We start from the raw sequence: 16344 nt of genomic DNA on the forward strand, positions 1-16344 counted from the left end.
ACATTACCAAGCAATAATAATGCAGAACAGTTGTGACGACTGCTCATAATTACATTACAGAACTAATAAAATATAATAAAGCTTTCACTTTTACGCTGAATAACTTTTTTACAGGACAACTTGTGGCCTTTGTGGTGGTGTTGCAGTTAGGTTTGAAGATTAATTGAAAAATACCTTATGCTATAATTGATTAATTCCTGGTAGTAGATTATCTTGCTCCTAGATATTTGTGTTAATTGGAGATTTCTCTTATTTACAGAGCTTTCAAGCAGGAATTGTTAAATAGTTGTTTCTTTATAGGTTGGAAATTACAAGCGGACAGTAAAACGAATTGATGATGGTCACAGACTTTGCAATGATCTTATGAACTGCATTCATGAACGGGCACGAATAGAGAAGGTCTATGCTCAGCAGCTTACAGAGTGGGCAAAACGGTGGAAACAGCTTGTGGAAAAAGGTAATGCATTCTGATTTTTGAACTCTGAAAACTCCCTCAAATGGACAGAAAAGTGTTTCTGTATATCTTTGTTTTGGTAAGTACAAAGTAGAAATTTTGTACTTTTTAGCATACAATGGAGCCTTTGTAAAAGGCTCAGTAATGTAACAAATGATCAAGCTTTTCTTGATTAAAAACAAAGAGAGCTCTGCTCCTTTGCTTGTTTCTTACTGAAGCAGATAAATCTTGCCTCCAGTGTTGAGGTATCCAGATAGATTCGATTCGAGAGATCTGGCTGTTTCTCAGTAACTAATGGTATAGAACAAAATTTGAAAAGTGCATCTGAATAATAAGGGGGCACTGGTTGTGGGGGAAAGACTACTAATAAGAGCTAGGTATTGCTCTAATGGAAGGGTAACTGGATACTATTTTAATATGTTCTGTAATAGTTTGTCCTTTCCTGGTTTAACTGTGCTTCAAAAAGTATGTTGAGAAATTGAGGGCAGTTCAAAGAGGAGCTAATAGGTGGAATACTGCGAATCATGGCACAGGGAGGAGCAGGTCAGACTGAATGAATATTATTTCTTTTGGTGTAAACACTTGTAATATTCTAAATTTATCTGAAAAGAAACTGTTCCCTTTTCTAGGTTTGCGTCAATATTGCTGTTTACAAGTGAATATAAGTCAATAGCTTCAGGTAGCTTCTTGGGAATATAAGTTCCATGTGGGTGATGGTTACTGAGAATGACACTTTCTGTTGTGTTTAGGCCCACAGTATGGAACAGTAGAAAGGGCTTGGTGTGCTTTTATGTCAGAAGCTGAAAAAGTGAGTGAACTACATCTAGAAGTAAAAGGTTCACTGATGAATGAAGACTTTGAAAAAATCAAGAACTGGCAGAAGGAAGCCTTTCATAAACAAATGATGGGAGGATTTAAGGAAACCAAAGAAGCAGAAGATGGATTTAGGAAAGCTCAGAAACCCTGGGCAAAAAAGCTGAAAGAGGTACAGCAGTAGATTATGTACTAGATATCCTGTGTTAAGATATATTAATGTCTCGAATACCTATAAGGGAGTAAACTCCCTGTTCTCTCTGCTGGACCCTCCTTTCTCAAAAGATCTCTTGCTTTCTGTCCTCTTCTGAAAATAAGTATTTTTCTCTTGGTCTCTACTAATCTTGATGACTTCAGTGAAAATCTGGGAAAAGTGGAATTTAAGCTATCATTGTACCAGTATCTAATTTCATGCATTTGAAAGTTTCAAATTGCTCAAAGAAATGAGCAGGGGAAAAGTGTTTGGGTCTGTCATTTTTTTTTTTTTTCCTCCTTGTCATGCAACATTATTCTTAACTAACTGGCTCGTAGAAGAAGGGGAACAGGAGAACATGGGCATGAGGAAAAATGTTTTATTGGGTTCTATTTGTGCAATCCTCTTCTTGAGTCTGTTCTACACTTCTCTAAGCTGTAAGAGTGATATTTCTTGTATAGTAAGAGAATACTGATTCATAAGTACTACAACTGTTTCCTTAGTTTGATTCGTGTGTACTGTTCATTCCTTAGCCTAAATGAATAAAAAAAGAAAGAACATTCTGAGACAAAACCTTACATTTTCTTTGTTGCAATATGACTATAAGGCTAAACAATTCAGTTGATAGTCGTTGCATAAACTGTCCCAGATGCAAAGATTCAAATCTACTTTGTAGGTGGAAGCTGCAAAGAAAGCATACCATGCAGCCTGCAAAGAGGAGAAGCTGGCTATATCCAGAGAAACAAACAGCAAAGCTGATCCAGCACTAAATCCTGAACAACTCAAGAAATTACAAGACAAAGTGGAGAGAAGCAAACAAGATGTACTAAAGGTACACTGCATGCTAACATACTGTTCATATGCAGTATTTTTGATCTACAGCTTGTGCATATTTAAGCTTTTCTTCCTTCCTTAGTGTGCTGTGGCCTGCAGTGCAGCTCACTTTCAGTCATGGTCCTATACCAAAACTTAAGAGTTTTCTCCAAAGTGTCTGTCATTGCCAAGTTCTTCCATGAAGAACAGCTCATGTATTGCCTTTACTTCTGAAAGCACAGAAGTACTTTCAGCAGGGAAGGAAGCAGAACATGACAGCAAACTTCTAGAACAGAGCTCTACTCATGTAGTAGTGAGGGTTGCGTTATTTCACTTAAGAGGCTGTAGTAAGAGAAGTGCTTAAAGCTTGCTGGCAACATCTAAACTTGTGGTAATTCTTGACTGCAGAATGTATTTTTTACATTAAGAGGCCTGTAACTTGAAACGCTGCCTGCTCTGATTTATTCTGTGGCTCCTTGGTTTTTATCTTTACTATTACATTAGCATTTGTCATGGTCTCTGTTAAAAAGTCAGAGAAGAGGCTTAGAACTTTATTGTAACTGTTCTGCAGTTTTGTTAGGTGACTCTCATCGTGACCTACCATAGGTGCTGTGGTCATGAAAAGAGAATGCAGTTTGGGAACTTCTGGTCCAAATCTTGACCATCACTACATTGATAAGTCTGTTATGTAGGGTAATAATAAATTAAATTGCTCATGTGTTGTGTGTTTTTTTTCCACCCCCAGACAAAAGAAAAGTATGAAAAATCACTGAAAGAATTAGATAATGCTACTCCTCAATATATGGAAAACATGGAGCAGGTATTTGAACAGTGTCAGCAGTTTGAGGAAAAACGCTTACGTTTCTTTCGAGAAGTGTTACTGGAAGTTCAAAAACACCTTGACTTGTCTAATGTTGCAAGGTAAAACTGTCCAAGACTTCAAAATGAATGCTTAATACACCTCAGTGAAAAGTAATCCATACTTCAAGTAGATCAGTTTGGAATTTGATTTGTTTCTAATGCTCTGCATCAATTGGTTTAAAGTGTAAGTGAAACAGCTTAATTCTTTGCTTTGTCTAAGATCAGATTAGCATCCATCCCTAAAATTTGCTAGTTTTGTTTAACACACTGTTAAGTGAACCAGGAAACCCTCATTCTTGTTGCATTTCTGTAATCAAATGTGGGCCAATTAGAAAGGATTCAGAGCTTAGAATCAAAAAATGCTGGATCAAAGATTGAGAAAGAAGGGTTTTGGTGTATTATGTGTCTTGCATGTTTATTGGAGAGCAAGCTAGAATTTATTAGTGTAAGACAGCATGAACTTCATACCATAAACACGTCTATTGTTAAAATACAGGAGCTCAGTCCACAGCAGTTACCTAAACTAGAGGATAAATATTAAAGATCCATTGGTTGACTGTCGCTGAATTCTTGTCCATCTTAGTTTTAAAGTCTGCTCTTTATATTGTAGTAAGTATAAAGCACGTCTTGTACTTTGTTCTTTCTGCCTGGACCCTCCTCACTGCATTCCAAGACAACTGAACTTCTGCTAGGGAACTCAAACAAGAGCTCACACAGCTTATTTTGTCAGACCGTGTGGCCTGTCAACTACTACAGGCTGTTTTGAGACTAAGCTACTTCAGTATGTCAGCAAGACAGTGGTTGTGTCTTGCATTTGAGAAAACAGATGCTGCAGCAAATGCTGTAACACTAGTGGAATTTACATCCCACTCATAACAGCTGAGTTTCACGTGCTCTCTGGTTGGCACTTCAGTTAAAAGGAGAAAAGTGTGCTTCTGTCTGGCTGCTCGTTTCTGTTCCCTCTTCTACTAGTGAAAAAACTCTTATGGTAGTACAACCAGTGGAATTAAAGAGTGGACAAAGTGTAACCTAGGGCAAGAAGAATCTGGTTTGGTTTTAACTGTGATCAGTGTTCCAAATTGACTTGCTATGCAGTCACACAGAAGTTATTGCTGGCATAAGCGGAGGGGTAACAAGTACAGAGCAATCAATAGGTGAGGGCATGATCACTTATGTTAGCATCATTATAATTTTGGGTTGCTCAAAGTTCTTATGGAGCTGCTGTGGAAGACAGGCTATTTTTACTTGTTGGACTATTCTTCCTGTTTTACTGGCAGTTAAAAGGTCTGTCAAAGTATTTTTAAAAAGTCTGTCTTGCTGTAAGTTTTTTCAATACTATTGTGACCTTTGAAATATATATTTTTTTTTAATCTGACTAGGGGATTTTTCATGTTTCTAAATGTTATACTACATTTGAAGACAATTTTGTTTTGCAGTTACAAAAATATCTACCGTGAACTGGAACAGAATATCAAAACAGCAGATGCTGTTGAAGACTTGCGGTGGTTTAGAGCTAATCAAGGTCCAGGGATGTCAATGAATTGGCCTCAGTTTGAGGTAAGGTCAGAGTGCTTAAAACCCAGATTTGTTTTGTCTATTTTTTCCTCTTTGCTTTTTGTCATATTGCTTTCTCATGTAACTTAAATTCAGACTTCTGGCAGTGAATTTTGCTGTTTTTTACAAGTCATAATATTCTTCATTATGATTGGGCTCTTCTCATCCCCAGCTTTTGGAGATGTTTATATCAGGCACCTATTTAAAGAGAAAAGGGATAAAATAGAAAACTTGATAGTACGTTTTGGTTTTTTTTTTAACCTAAAGTCATTGCTGAAGTCCTTAGTAAGCCATGGTTTAGTTGATAACACCTATGACACCTGTATATGTTACCCTGTATGTTTCACTTGTCCCCTTTGGTGTCAGACTTCAGTTTGAACCTTCTTGCTGTTAGCAGGTAATTATAGTGTAGGCAGCAGAGATTTGAAAAAGTTTGAACTATATATATTCTATATATATACTCATTATTCTACTGTGTGTGTGTGTGGATATATATATACACACACACACTCTCTCTCTCTCTCTCTCTCTCTCTCTCTCTCTCTCTCTATACTTCAGTCAGTTCTGGAAATTGGTATTTGTAAGTCTTAACTATTTTTTCAATAGTCTTATATTATAAAAAAGTTCCACCTTTAACCTATTGGTAATTTTATTGCTGAAAGCCATCTTCAAAAGGAAGGAGATTTTTAATAGTGTTCTGCTGACATAGCTTACAAGAAACAAGTACCAAAATGTATCAGCGCAGATCACACTATCAGAAGATCAAATGGCTGGAATTGAGATGGGTTTGTTTGACCAGAATCATGGGTTTAGTTGAAATAAATTTTTAGGTATTAAATTAATGGAGTGGAAGCATCAACAGTGTTCACTGTTCCCTTTTTAACCATAATGAAAAAATATAACTTGTTTTTAAAATATTGAGTAACTTTAGAAGGTGTGAGAAAGAAAACTCATAATAGTACTGCAGAACTTCTTTGTCTGAAACACAGAACTACAGTTACTTCTATGGGGGGAAATTACCATCCTTTTTCACAAGCATTATAATTAACAAATTGAATATTGTTGCTACTGTTTTTCTAATCAAGTTTTTTCTTATTTACATGCTACAAGGATGATGTAAGTAAAAAAAGTCATGATCAAATGAATATGAAATTGCATTATAAACTGCAAATATGCTTAGGTCAGTGGTCTTTAAACTGTGGTAACTCCGAAATCCAATATGTATTTGTACAAAGTTAAAATAATGAGGTATCTCCGAAAAGTTGGCCAGAAATCACGTAAGACTGACTGTGCTACATATATAAAGCAAAAGTAATATCAACTTGCAAAATCTTCATGTCCTGTTAAAAATACTTATCTCAGTTTGCTATACAAAAGATAGCATTTATCTCCTGATTTTTTTAATATATGTATTTTTTTTTTTTACATTTAAGGCTTCCAAGATGAAACATGGCCCAGCATAGGATATTTGCTTGCATCTAGTTTGTTCTGTTGGTTTCTTCTTTCTATCAGTATGCAGCTTAGTTTCACTTGATAGGTAGAAGTTGTGTTTAGGTCTTGTCATGCCTGTCTACTTTCTGAAACATCTGAATGGTTCAAAACATCAAGGAGGGGATACTTTACAAATGGCATCTTGAGTCTTGTCAGCAGCTGTGTTGACTTGATCCTTTTATGGATGGCTTTTGAGGACAAAAAATTTCACTAAATCTAGAGTGAAGTACCTTCAGGGCTCAAATATTAAAGACAGGAGAACTGTTATACAGCTTAAAAATGAGCTTAAAAATGAGCTTGTTCTTAAGTCATTCTTGGAGCACTTCTTGAGAAGCAAAGCCCTGTCTTAAATTAGATTATAATACCTTTCTAAATTAAATGTTTAAGGTTTACCTTTTAAAGCCAGGTGTCTTGATGTTATTTGAAACAGTGAACCCTCTCAGTAGAACTTCTAAAGAGCTGCACTGGCCAACTCCTTTCACTTTTTTCAGTTGTCTGCCAGATATCTGGTATTTAAAGTCTTTTTCAAGGTGTTCAGAATACTAAGCAGGGAAGTACAGGTAACCTGGGGATTTTGCAAGTAGCACTGATAGTTTGCATTGCTAGGGCAGGAACTAGATGAGAACTACATGTGAAACATTTAGAGTAACATCTTTTTAATAATTATTTATAGTGCTCTATGTGTAAATGTATGTTCCATAACTCAATCTAAAAATTAAATGTGATAATTACTTGTTCAGTTAAAATTTTTAATCACATTTTGCTTTCATTGATAGGAGTGGTCTGCAGATCTGAATCGCACTCTCAGTAGAAGAGAAAAGAAGAAGGCTTCTGATGGAGTGACTCTGACTGGTATTAATCAGACAGGAGATCAAGTTTCACAGCCTAACAAACATAGCAGGTATGTTTTTTCATGCCTAAAAGACTACTTGGAAAGGATTGTTACATTCAAGTACACTAAGCTCTACGAGATCAAAAAGTCATTCTCCAACCAAATGTTAATGATCTGTGAGCATTTTTAATGATGTGTTGTGCAGCTTACAAAATATTTTGGAATAATTCCCCATTTTACAGTTCTCTGTACATTGGGAATTAAAAGAAACCAAACTTCATGAGAAACTGAACTTTCTCTAGCTGGTAGTTTAGCCTGTGGCTATCTTCCCACTTCTAGAAATGACAATGATACTTCGAAATCTTAGCTTGCAAAATGTTTAGTCACTTCAGAATTCTGGATGTGATTAATACAAAACTGCTAACATCAGCTGCTTTGGAAAAGAATGAAACTGGCTAGAAAAATTGCACTGCCTTTTATTGCAGGCTGTAAAAGAAATTATGGCTCACGAAGAATATTCTAATTCTGGAGGAATGTATCGTTTGTTAGACTTTAGGAACTTCCTTGTGTCTTAGGCTACTCTTGATAGCTGTTTAGTTTGGTTTTTGGTGGTTTGTTGTTTGTTTTTGCCTAGAGAATGGGTCTGCTAAGAAACTACTTAGTGGGACATCAACGACAGTGTTTTACTCTTAAACAGATAGGGTCACCATAATGCTCTTTCTTTTCCAAATTAGCAGTCTTAGTGTCCAGAGTAACACAGTGCAGTCAGTACAATCAAGTTACAATCCCTTTGAAGATGAAGAAGATACTGGGAGTACTGTCAGTGAAAAGGAGGACAATAAGATCAAAAAGTTGGTGAAATGTTGTTTTTTAATTGTTTTCACACTTGCACTTTCTCTATCCAGGGTTTCCTGATTTTGGTTTCTATAACACTATGCCGCTCAGTGCATGAAGTCCTTTTGAGCAGTGATGTAAGCAACGCTGTAACCTGTCTTTCCTAACAGATGCCATGTCTGTTGCCTTGATCTGTGGTTTGAAACTACGGGGGTCATTGGCAGTTGCTAACAGAACTGCTGTTGCTTTTTTTTTTTCTTCCTTTCCCAGTCCTAGAAAATGTTAAATTTGACAGGTTTTTCTAGTGAAACTGCTTCTGGAGCTTCACTGCTCTGTGTGTTCTTGCTGAATACGTCTGCTTTTATGATTGCTTTCTTTTTATTTAGGATCTTCTCAAACAGCTGCCTGTTGCTTCAGTAGGCACACCTAGGGATGTCTACCACTCTCAAATGGCATGTGCATGCTCAACAGTGAACTTTTCTTTAAATTGTCAAGTTGCTGCAGTATAAGGACATGTCTTTATTGGTGGATTGCAACATACAAAAAGTGTTGAAAGCTTTTGTAAAGGTGCATAGAGATTTGAGAGGAAGGTTCTGCAAAGCAACATATAGATTTTATCCTAAACAGGATAATTCCTCTTATCTACTACCTGCATACTTTTTACCTTTCCAGAGTAAATAATTCCATGGATTATATAGATTTCTTGATAGAGAAGTTCTTGGAGTTTGTGGGGAGGTTATCTTTGTCTTTTTTTCTTTTGCCTTTTTCTAACTTTGTAAATGTATTGCAAGTATGTGTTTTTGTTTGTTTGTTTGTTTTGAATGAGGCATTCTCAGCTAGAAATAGGTGAAAAGACACCAGAAATAATTTCAAAACTGGGCCTTAAAGTGGAGTTTAAGCTTAATTAGGGCAACTGATATCTTAGTGGTATTTCTAGTCTCCTATTTTAAGAGCAGAAAAGAATAATTTAGTAATTGTTTTCAGTGTTAGCAGCTATGAAAAAAACCAAAGCTACCCTACAGATTGGTCTGATGAAGAGTCCAACAATCCCTTCTCTTCCACTGATGCAAATGGAGACACCAATCCATTTGATGAAGATACCTCTCCTGCAATGGAAGTGAGAGTACGTGCACTCTATGACTATGAGGGCCAAGAGCAAGATGAGCTCAGCTTTAAAGCTGGTAAGTTTACAGCATTCACATAAAGTATTTAACAAAAGGAGAAAGGAGGGAAGGTGTTTTTCTCTTCAGCTTTTGTTTTCTGAAGCCACCTGTGTTCTCCGAATGTACAACTCCACTTGCAGGATCATCTAACCATCACCTCTCCTGATAGCACTGCTTAGTATCCTGTTGATACTATTAGAAGCAGTGACTTCTAATCTGTTTGGAATGTGTCGGGATGCATCCATTTGGGATATTCCTTTCTTGCCATCTTGTGTTAAATAAAATGAGCTACAGAAATGATAATCCTATCTCTTCCTTTTCTTACTTGGTGACAGTAGCAGCTGCTGCTTTTAGCTGTGTAGAAATGCTAATCCTACAAAGTTTGTTTTTTAAAGGAAAAAGCTACAGCAGCTGATCTTAAAACAGTATCTACTCAACTGATTTTTTTTTTTTGCTGTTGTTTAAACTTGGAGGCATCCCTTTTTTGGCCCTCAGTTTCCTACAGTGGTGACTTTTTAACAGTTGGAGACTTAGTAATAGACAGGTAATTTCTTTTTCTCTCTTTCCATCCCCGTTCAGTGTATGTTAACTACAGTAACTGTCTTTAGCTGGCTTTTCATCTTACATTTTGTTATGGTACACTGACTACATGTCGCCCTTCTTAGGATATTGTCTTTGCCTTGAGCTTTTCTTTCCTTTTCTTTACATTTTTTTCCTCACTGCTGTTGGAGTTGAGAGAACAGAATAGAGGCAACTGACAGGAGAGACCTGTGCCACGGTATGTTTGCACATATACGAAGTTGGCACAAGAGTGTGATGGCTGCACGCAATGGATGCTGCTGGCCCCAGTTTGTCTGGGCTAGTGTTACCAGCTTTTGTGTGCTGAGTGAGTGCCAGGGCATCCTACTCAGGCCCAAAATAGGAGACTTGCAGTTTTTCATAACCTGGCCAGCCCGGAGGCAGCACCCTCTAGTGATGAAAGGTGAAATCTACACCCTGACTGTGCTTTCCGAGCTCTAATTTCAGCCAGTTGTTCTACTGTCTTGCCCAGTACTGCACATTAAAAGTTTTTATTAACCAGGAATTCCAGAACAAGATTGCCTGGGTAGTTTAGCAAAAGCAAACAGAACTTCAGTTTGTGAAAATGAGATAGGCAACCTCATTGATCTTGCCTCTTCTTCTGTTTGCTTGTGATTTACTCCCTTCTCCTGTAATGAATGACTGACTTAGTTGTAGAGGAAAAACAGGATTCAAGTGTTCAAAGAAGTTTGAGAAAACTTTTGGTTCTACTTCCCTTTCAGCTGGGGGTTGTAAGAAGGGTGCTACTTCTACACCATCTACTACGGGTGTTGGATGTTAATGGCTGGAAGTTAATCCAGTAAACAAGTCAATGATGTAGCAAATCAGTGAACGGCTAGGCTTCTGTTCTGCTGCTGGAGAAGGGTGGTGCTCAGCACAGTGTATTTCCAGGTCATATTTGGTTTGTGTCTTTTAAACCGAAAAGCCTCACAGTTCTCATAGTGGTGCTTTCACCTTTCACTTGCCTCTTTCCTTTTCCAGTTGTGAAATTCTATACATCTGACTCTTCTTCTTTGTAGATAAGTATTGTAGACTTCCAGAGAGGAGGAATGGGTTGGTTTGTCCATTAACTTTACTGAATTGTGCCCTGACAGAAGGACAGTAGTAACAAAACACCTGGAGTTTTCTCTGGAATGCACAGCAGCTAAAATTAATCTTCATTCTGTAGACTTTAAGTGCTCTTTTTTTCTCAGCAGGGGATGAAAGTATGCTAATCCTCTTGAAATATATGTACTGTGCCTGTGAAACAACAGGGTGGCATTCCAAGAGTTTACAGTAATGAGCCTTTTAGTGGCAAAAGTATGCAATGTTTGTACACACAGATGTAATGGTTAAATGCAAAGTTAGGTATTCTGTGCTTTAGTACCAGCTGTGTGCTGTGTATTAAACTATTTGAACCAAGTGGTTCTCAGTGTGAGGTCTGTAGAAATAAAGTGCAGGAAGTATGAACTGAGGTATGTACATAGGCTTAACTTAAAAATAGCTTAATGCCTTTGAAGGAAGAGCATTAAAGTACATTATTACACTAAATTACATGATTATATCAATCGCAGGAAAGGGATGACATGGTAGACTATGAATCCCCTTAGAGAAGCTGAAGTATAGAATGGCTATAGTCAAACTTAATTATTTTTTAGGCAGAAGTGTTAGTGTGGCTAGGTTTACACTGAACATACAAAAGACTATTGGAGAGAATTCACCAGGTCATGCAGGGGCCAATTTAATATGTACTCAGTCATGTGCTCCTATGGAGACTATGCCCAGACTCCTAAGCAGCTGTCAACAGAGGATTAATGCATTTTAGGGATCAGTTTAAACGTACATGGATATTCTCAGATGGGATTTCCTTGGGTATTCAAAGAATTTGCCTACAAAGCTTTTGTGATCACTTCTAGGTACGTACTGTAGAATATATGCTCTGTGTAGTGTCCATTAAATGTACGTTAATACATGAAACTCCTTTTTATTAGTGGAATACTTTCTACGTCTGGTTTTTGGTTTGTTTGTTTTTTTTTTCTTGGCAAACAACTGTGGGAGGCTTCCGAAGAGGAAGAATAACTGTTTATTCATATCTTGAGAGGTTTTATAATCATGCAAGAGGATGGGGCATAAGCATCTACCATATGTATATCTCACCCTGCTGTGTTGTTGCCATGGCTGAGAATAAATAGCTACAGTAAATGTAGGCCATGCAATGTTGTCAAGATGTGTTGCTATATATGCCATCCTTACGACAGTTGTTAAACTGTTTTCATTGTAACTTGTGCAGATGACACTTAAAAGTGGTAATATTTTCATAGACCTCCAAGATCATTGAGTTTCCAAGTCCTAGTTGTTAATACAAGTGCAACTGCATTGGGATATACTGTTAATGCAGTGTGGCTTTTTGGTAGTCATTGTTTTCAGTCTTTGTTAACATACATTTCATAGAAGTGGCAGGAAGGCTTGGAATTGTACGCTCTCTCATTCTGCAGTGCTAGAAATGGTGGAAAAAATTGTAAAATGTCTTCATAAACCAAGTACAATCTGCAGTGCCAAACATTTGTTCATAATGTTCTTTTCTTACTTATCTGATAAACTTACTAACTAGAGGAGATAAAGCTTTAACCTTTTTTATCTAACAGAGAAGCTATAGAAGACAGTGAAGATTTAATATGAAGCTTGTCCATTTCTATCAAAGAATTTATAGTCCCTGGGCTAGTTCGTGTTCTCCTAAATGGTAACAACAAGACTCTGTAAATTCATAGCCATTTGGGACTGTATTAAGTGGTTCACATCTTCAGCGTATATTTCCTATTGCTACCTAAGGTGAAACACAAATTATTTTTATCTAGGGAAATAATTTGACACAAAAAAGTTGTACCTGAGGAAAGAATTGTTACTTAGCATGGCCTTTTTTGCCTGGCTGAGGTGGATGTTCATTTGCTCATATACAGCATCTTGGAGCCTGCAACCTCTCTAATGCCAGAGTATTTCCTGAGGATGTAGAAGATGAGATGTGCACAACAGTCAACATGAGGTTATGTTATAGTTCATAAGTGTCTGAATGGATAAGCAGTGTCAGCTCTTGCTGTGTAAGTTAGGAGACAAATTCTGAGTTACTTTTTCTGGAGCTACAACTGTATATCAGCTTCCAACAATATAAAGCTAGAGCAGTAAAAGGGGAAGTTAAATCCCACTCCTTATTTTTCTTAAAAAGATGAGGAAAGGAGAGAGAGAGAGAGAGATATATGTAACAAAATGTAAGGTAGACGATTCCTTTAAATCTTTCTGCATTGCAACCTAGTAGTGGTATACTGGAAAGCTGCAAATTTAATTCAAGATAATTTTAGTGCCATGTCTTAATTTTTGTTGCATTGTTTTCCTTATGTTCCACAAAATCTTAGAGTACATATTGACAGTAAGCCTAACAAAACATTTATTTCACTTGCACTGGCATTTTGTTGAGGCAATAAGTGTATGACTATACTGCTTGTTTAGAGGTAGTTGTGCAGTCCACAGCTACCTTTGCTCATACCCTTTAGATATAAGTGAGTCTTTGATCTTAAAGTGAAAGGACAGTGTATATAACTTCAAAACTTTGCATTCTTTATTGTGCTTTAAAAGATGCTATAACCTTTTTGAAATGTCACCAGAGTAATGTTTTAGTTTCAGAGTAGCTTGCTTCTTCCTATTTTCTTGAAATTGGGGCCTTTCATCTCATTTGTAAATCTGTGGTATTCTTAGTATCAAAAGCATGAAGAGCAAAGAAGGGAGGGTTTCTACTGAGGCCTGGGATGGGCAGGGGAAGAAAAGTGGACATGTAGGCAACTGTCATATTATCTTCCTGTTGTTACTTAAAAGGTTACAGGTTGTTAACAACGTTCCTTCTTTTTTCAGGGGATGAGTTAACTAAAATGGAGAATGAAGATGAGCAGGGTTGGTGCAAAGGACGTCTGGACAACGGACAAGTTGGTTTATACCCAGCAAACTATGTTGAACCAATCCAGTGACAAAGGACAAAGTTAATACAGAAGTGTTACAAAAGCTCTTTAGGCTTGTACAGTACATATTTAAAGTGAGAGGAAGCTGAATGATGTATAGTGTATATATTTTAATGAAAAGGCGAGTGCTTGATACTGAAATCATGGTGATTTAAGGAAAGTTTGAACTAATAATTCGACATGGTTTTCACAACTTGTGCACAATGCAAAGGAAAGAGGTTAGGGTGAAAAAATAATATGATAGGAAAAATACTTTTGAAGCTTTTTCTTCCCACATGGTCTATTATTGTGAATCCTCAACATTTTTGCATTTTCTATGCTTGTGCCTCATCCTACCCTAGGTATGTGGCTTATGCTCACTTTTGTTTAATCAGTTATTTTAAGTGACCTTCAGTAACTTGCAACTTGAATTTTAAAGATTATTATACCTAATTTTCTATTTGTTCTTAGCGATGTCTGAAAGATGCAGTATTTTTTTATTTAAATGCTATGTAGTTAAGCACCTTTTTGTATGCCTGGATTTATCAATTAATACTTAAATTATGATATAGATTTAGTCATTAGTTGACTGAATGAAAACTCTTTCCATGTTGTAGTAATCTTTCTATATTGTCAGCATGGCTTGAAGTTGTAAAACAAATACTGTATTTAACAAATATCTGTTACAGAAGGTTATTTGTAGCAGAGATATCTGCAGGTGTCATGGGTTGGGATTCTATTATGAATGTTGTTTATGTGATTTGATACTTAAACTAAGAGTTTTCCATCTAGATCTTAAATGGCGCTCAGATAAATTATGCATATGCCCCAGAATAGTAGCTATTTCCAGCACATGTTTGCAGGGAAAAAAAATAATCTCCTTTAAACTGCTAATGATTTTTGGGTGATTTGAAATATTAAATCTGTGAAAGCTAATTTTTTTGAACAGAGAAGACTGTAAAATAGACTAAATGCTTTTTATTAAGAGCCTATCTATGTTGTGTATATGTACATATAATTTGATATTCCAAAATATAAAAAGCATGGCTATTAGTTATCAAGCCTTTTGATGTCACTAAGATTTAGACTGTTTTAAGAGTTTAAATTATAGGTATATTTAAATCTGCTTTCCTGCCATATTCATTACTGTACCATAGACAAAGTATTCTGTGATTAGATTTTCAGAAGTACAGTAAATACTCTAACATACTCGAAATCAGTATTTGTGGATAAATTTGTGGATCAAAATATAAACTAGCTTTAGTCCTTACATGGGTTATTGTAGCAGAACACTGTAAAATCTACATTTGTTTGCAGTTACAACTCGGCCATCTGTAATCGTGTCAAATCTTATGCATTTGTGACATCTAAAACTGGGTTGTAAAATTACAGCAGATTTGTGTTTAAAACAACTAAGTATCAGGTAAGTAGATATGCTATGTTAGGAAGCTACACTGTAATAAAGCTAACAAATCTATTTTGAGGTAACTATAAAACACTGTTGTTAGTCTTGGACTTTATCGTTTGCTTTTTGAGCTTATAGATATATTTAGTCATAATTTTCAATGAATCAAAATGTGCAAGCTTGGAAAGTGGATGTATGTATATGTCTGTCAAGGAAAACTTACCAACATAATTGTTCATCCACAAGACGGTTACTAAATTTTTCAGGAATTACTGGTTTGGGTCTCTGTATTGTAAAATATTTTAGAAAACAATAAAATCTGTTAATCTCTTAAATACACAGAATGCACCTTTTATTATTTCATTGTATGTGAAAATAGTCTTATGAAGCAAATAATCTGTGCATTTCATTGCAATTCAAGATGACCAAATCTGCATTTTCTAGAAGAGCCATAAAGAAGAGGATGGTATCAGTGGCATTGGTGCTGTTAACAAAAAAGGGAAGGCACGGTGCACAGGGGCTCTTGGCAAGGCACTGGCAGAACATCTTTATGGGAGAAGATGAGACCATGTCTCTTATGGGTATGCAGAATCTACTGTGATGCTGTTTTCTGTGGTACAGTCAAGTCTGATACAGCTTGGGTGAACAGCTAAGCTTTTTTTTTTTCATAGTATCTGAGTCTTTTACGCCTTTTGTGAGTTTTCTTGTTGACTGACAGTGATTAATGTAGTAGTGTTTTTGATAGCTAACTGAAAGTTTTATCTCATCTCCTTCATCAATACTGCATTTTTAAAATCTAAATAAAGTACTAGTTCTTCAAATAAAGTACTAGTTCTCTTTTCTGGATGTCCGATTTGGTGAAGGCACCATAGAATTCACGTGGAAGGGACCAAGGGAGGTCTCTAGTCCAGTGTCCTCTTTAAAGCACAATCAACTCTGCATTTAGACCAGATTGCTCAGGCCTTTGAGCTAGTCTGGAAACTTCCAAGGACTGATTTCATAAACTCTCTGCTGAAACTCTTACATTGCTTAATTATGTTTTCCCCCCATTTTATTTGCAGTTAGAACCTGCTCTATTACAATTGATGACTATCGTGTGTCATTCTGCTGTGCTTGGATGGAGCCTGGGTCTGTCGTTTACCTTGCACAGATTATTTCAGTTGAGAAATTTGTTTTGCTTTGGATCTTCTCTTATGATCTAGTATATAGAGTTTGAATATACTCATCATAACCAAACGTAGAATGACAATGCAAGGGAATTCTGGACCTAGCCCAGCCAAGGGACCTTAGAGCAGGTGGTTCAGGGCTTGTCCAGCTGTGTCTTGAACATCTCCAAGGGTGAAGTGTCCAGCACTTCTCTGGAACAACTTGCTTTAGTGGTTTATCACTT

The 16344-nt window shown here is 36.6% G+C and overlaps 1 protein-coding gene across 1 annotated transcript; it reads left to right on the plus strand.

The window, feature by feature from the left end:
- Positions 1–300: 300 nt before the first annotated feature.
- Positions 301–15298, plus strand: PACSIN2 (protein kinase C and casein kinase substrate in neurons 2; the record flags this gene model as incomplete). The annotated part of the gene is made up of 9 exons (XM_010188220.1): positions 301–457; positions 1204–1439; positions 2137–2292; positions 3019–3194; positions 4571–4691; positions 6956–7080; positions 7746–7862; positions 8830–9026; positions 13467–15298. Coding segments are annotated over 9 exons (1398 nt in total), but the record flags the coding sequence as incomplete, so codon positions are not given.
- Between the last annotated feature and the right edge of the window lie 1046 nt (positions 15299–16344).

The sequence above is a fragment of the Mesitornis unicolor genome, unplaced genomic scaffold, assembly GCF_000695765.1.
Source record: "Mesitornis unicolor isolate BGI_N332 unplaced genomic scaffold, ASM69576v1 scaffold53780, whole genome shotgun sequence".
Lineage (NCBI taxonomy): Eukaryota > Metazoa > Chordata > Aves > Mesitornithiformes > Mesitornithidae > Mesitornis > Mesitornis unicolor.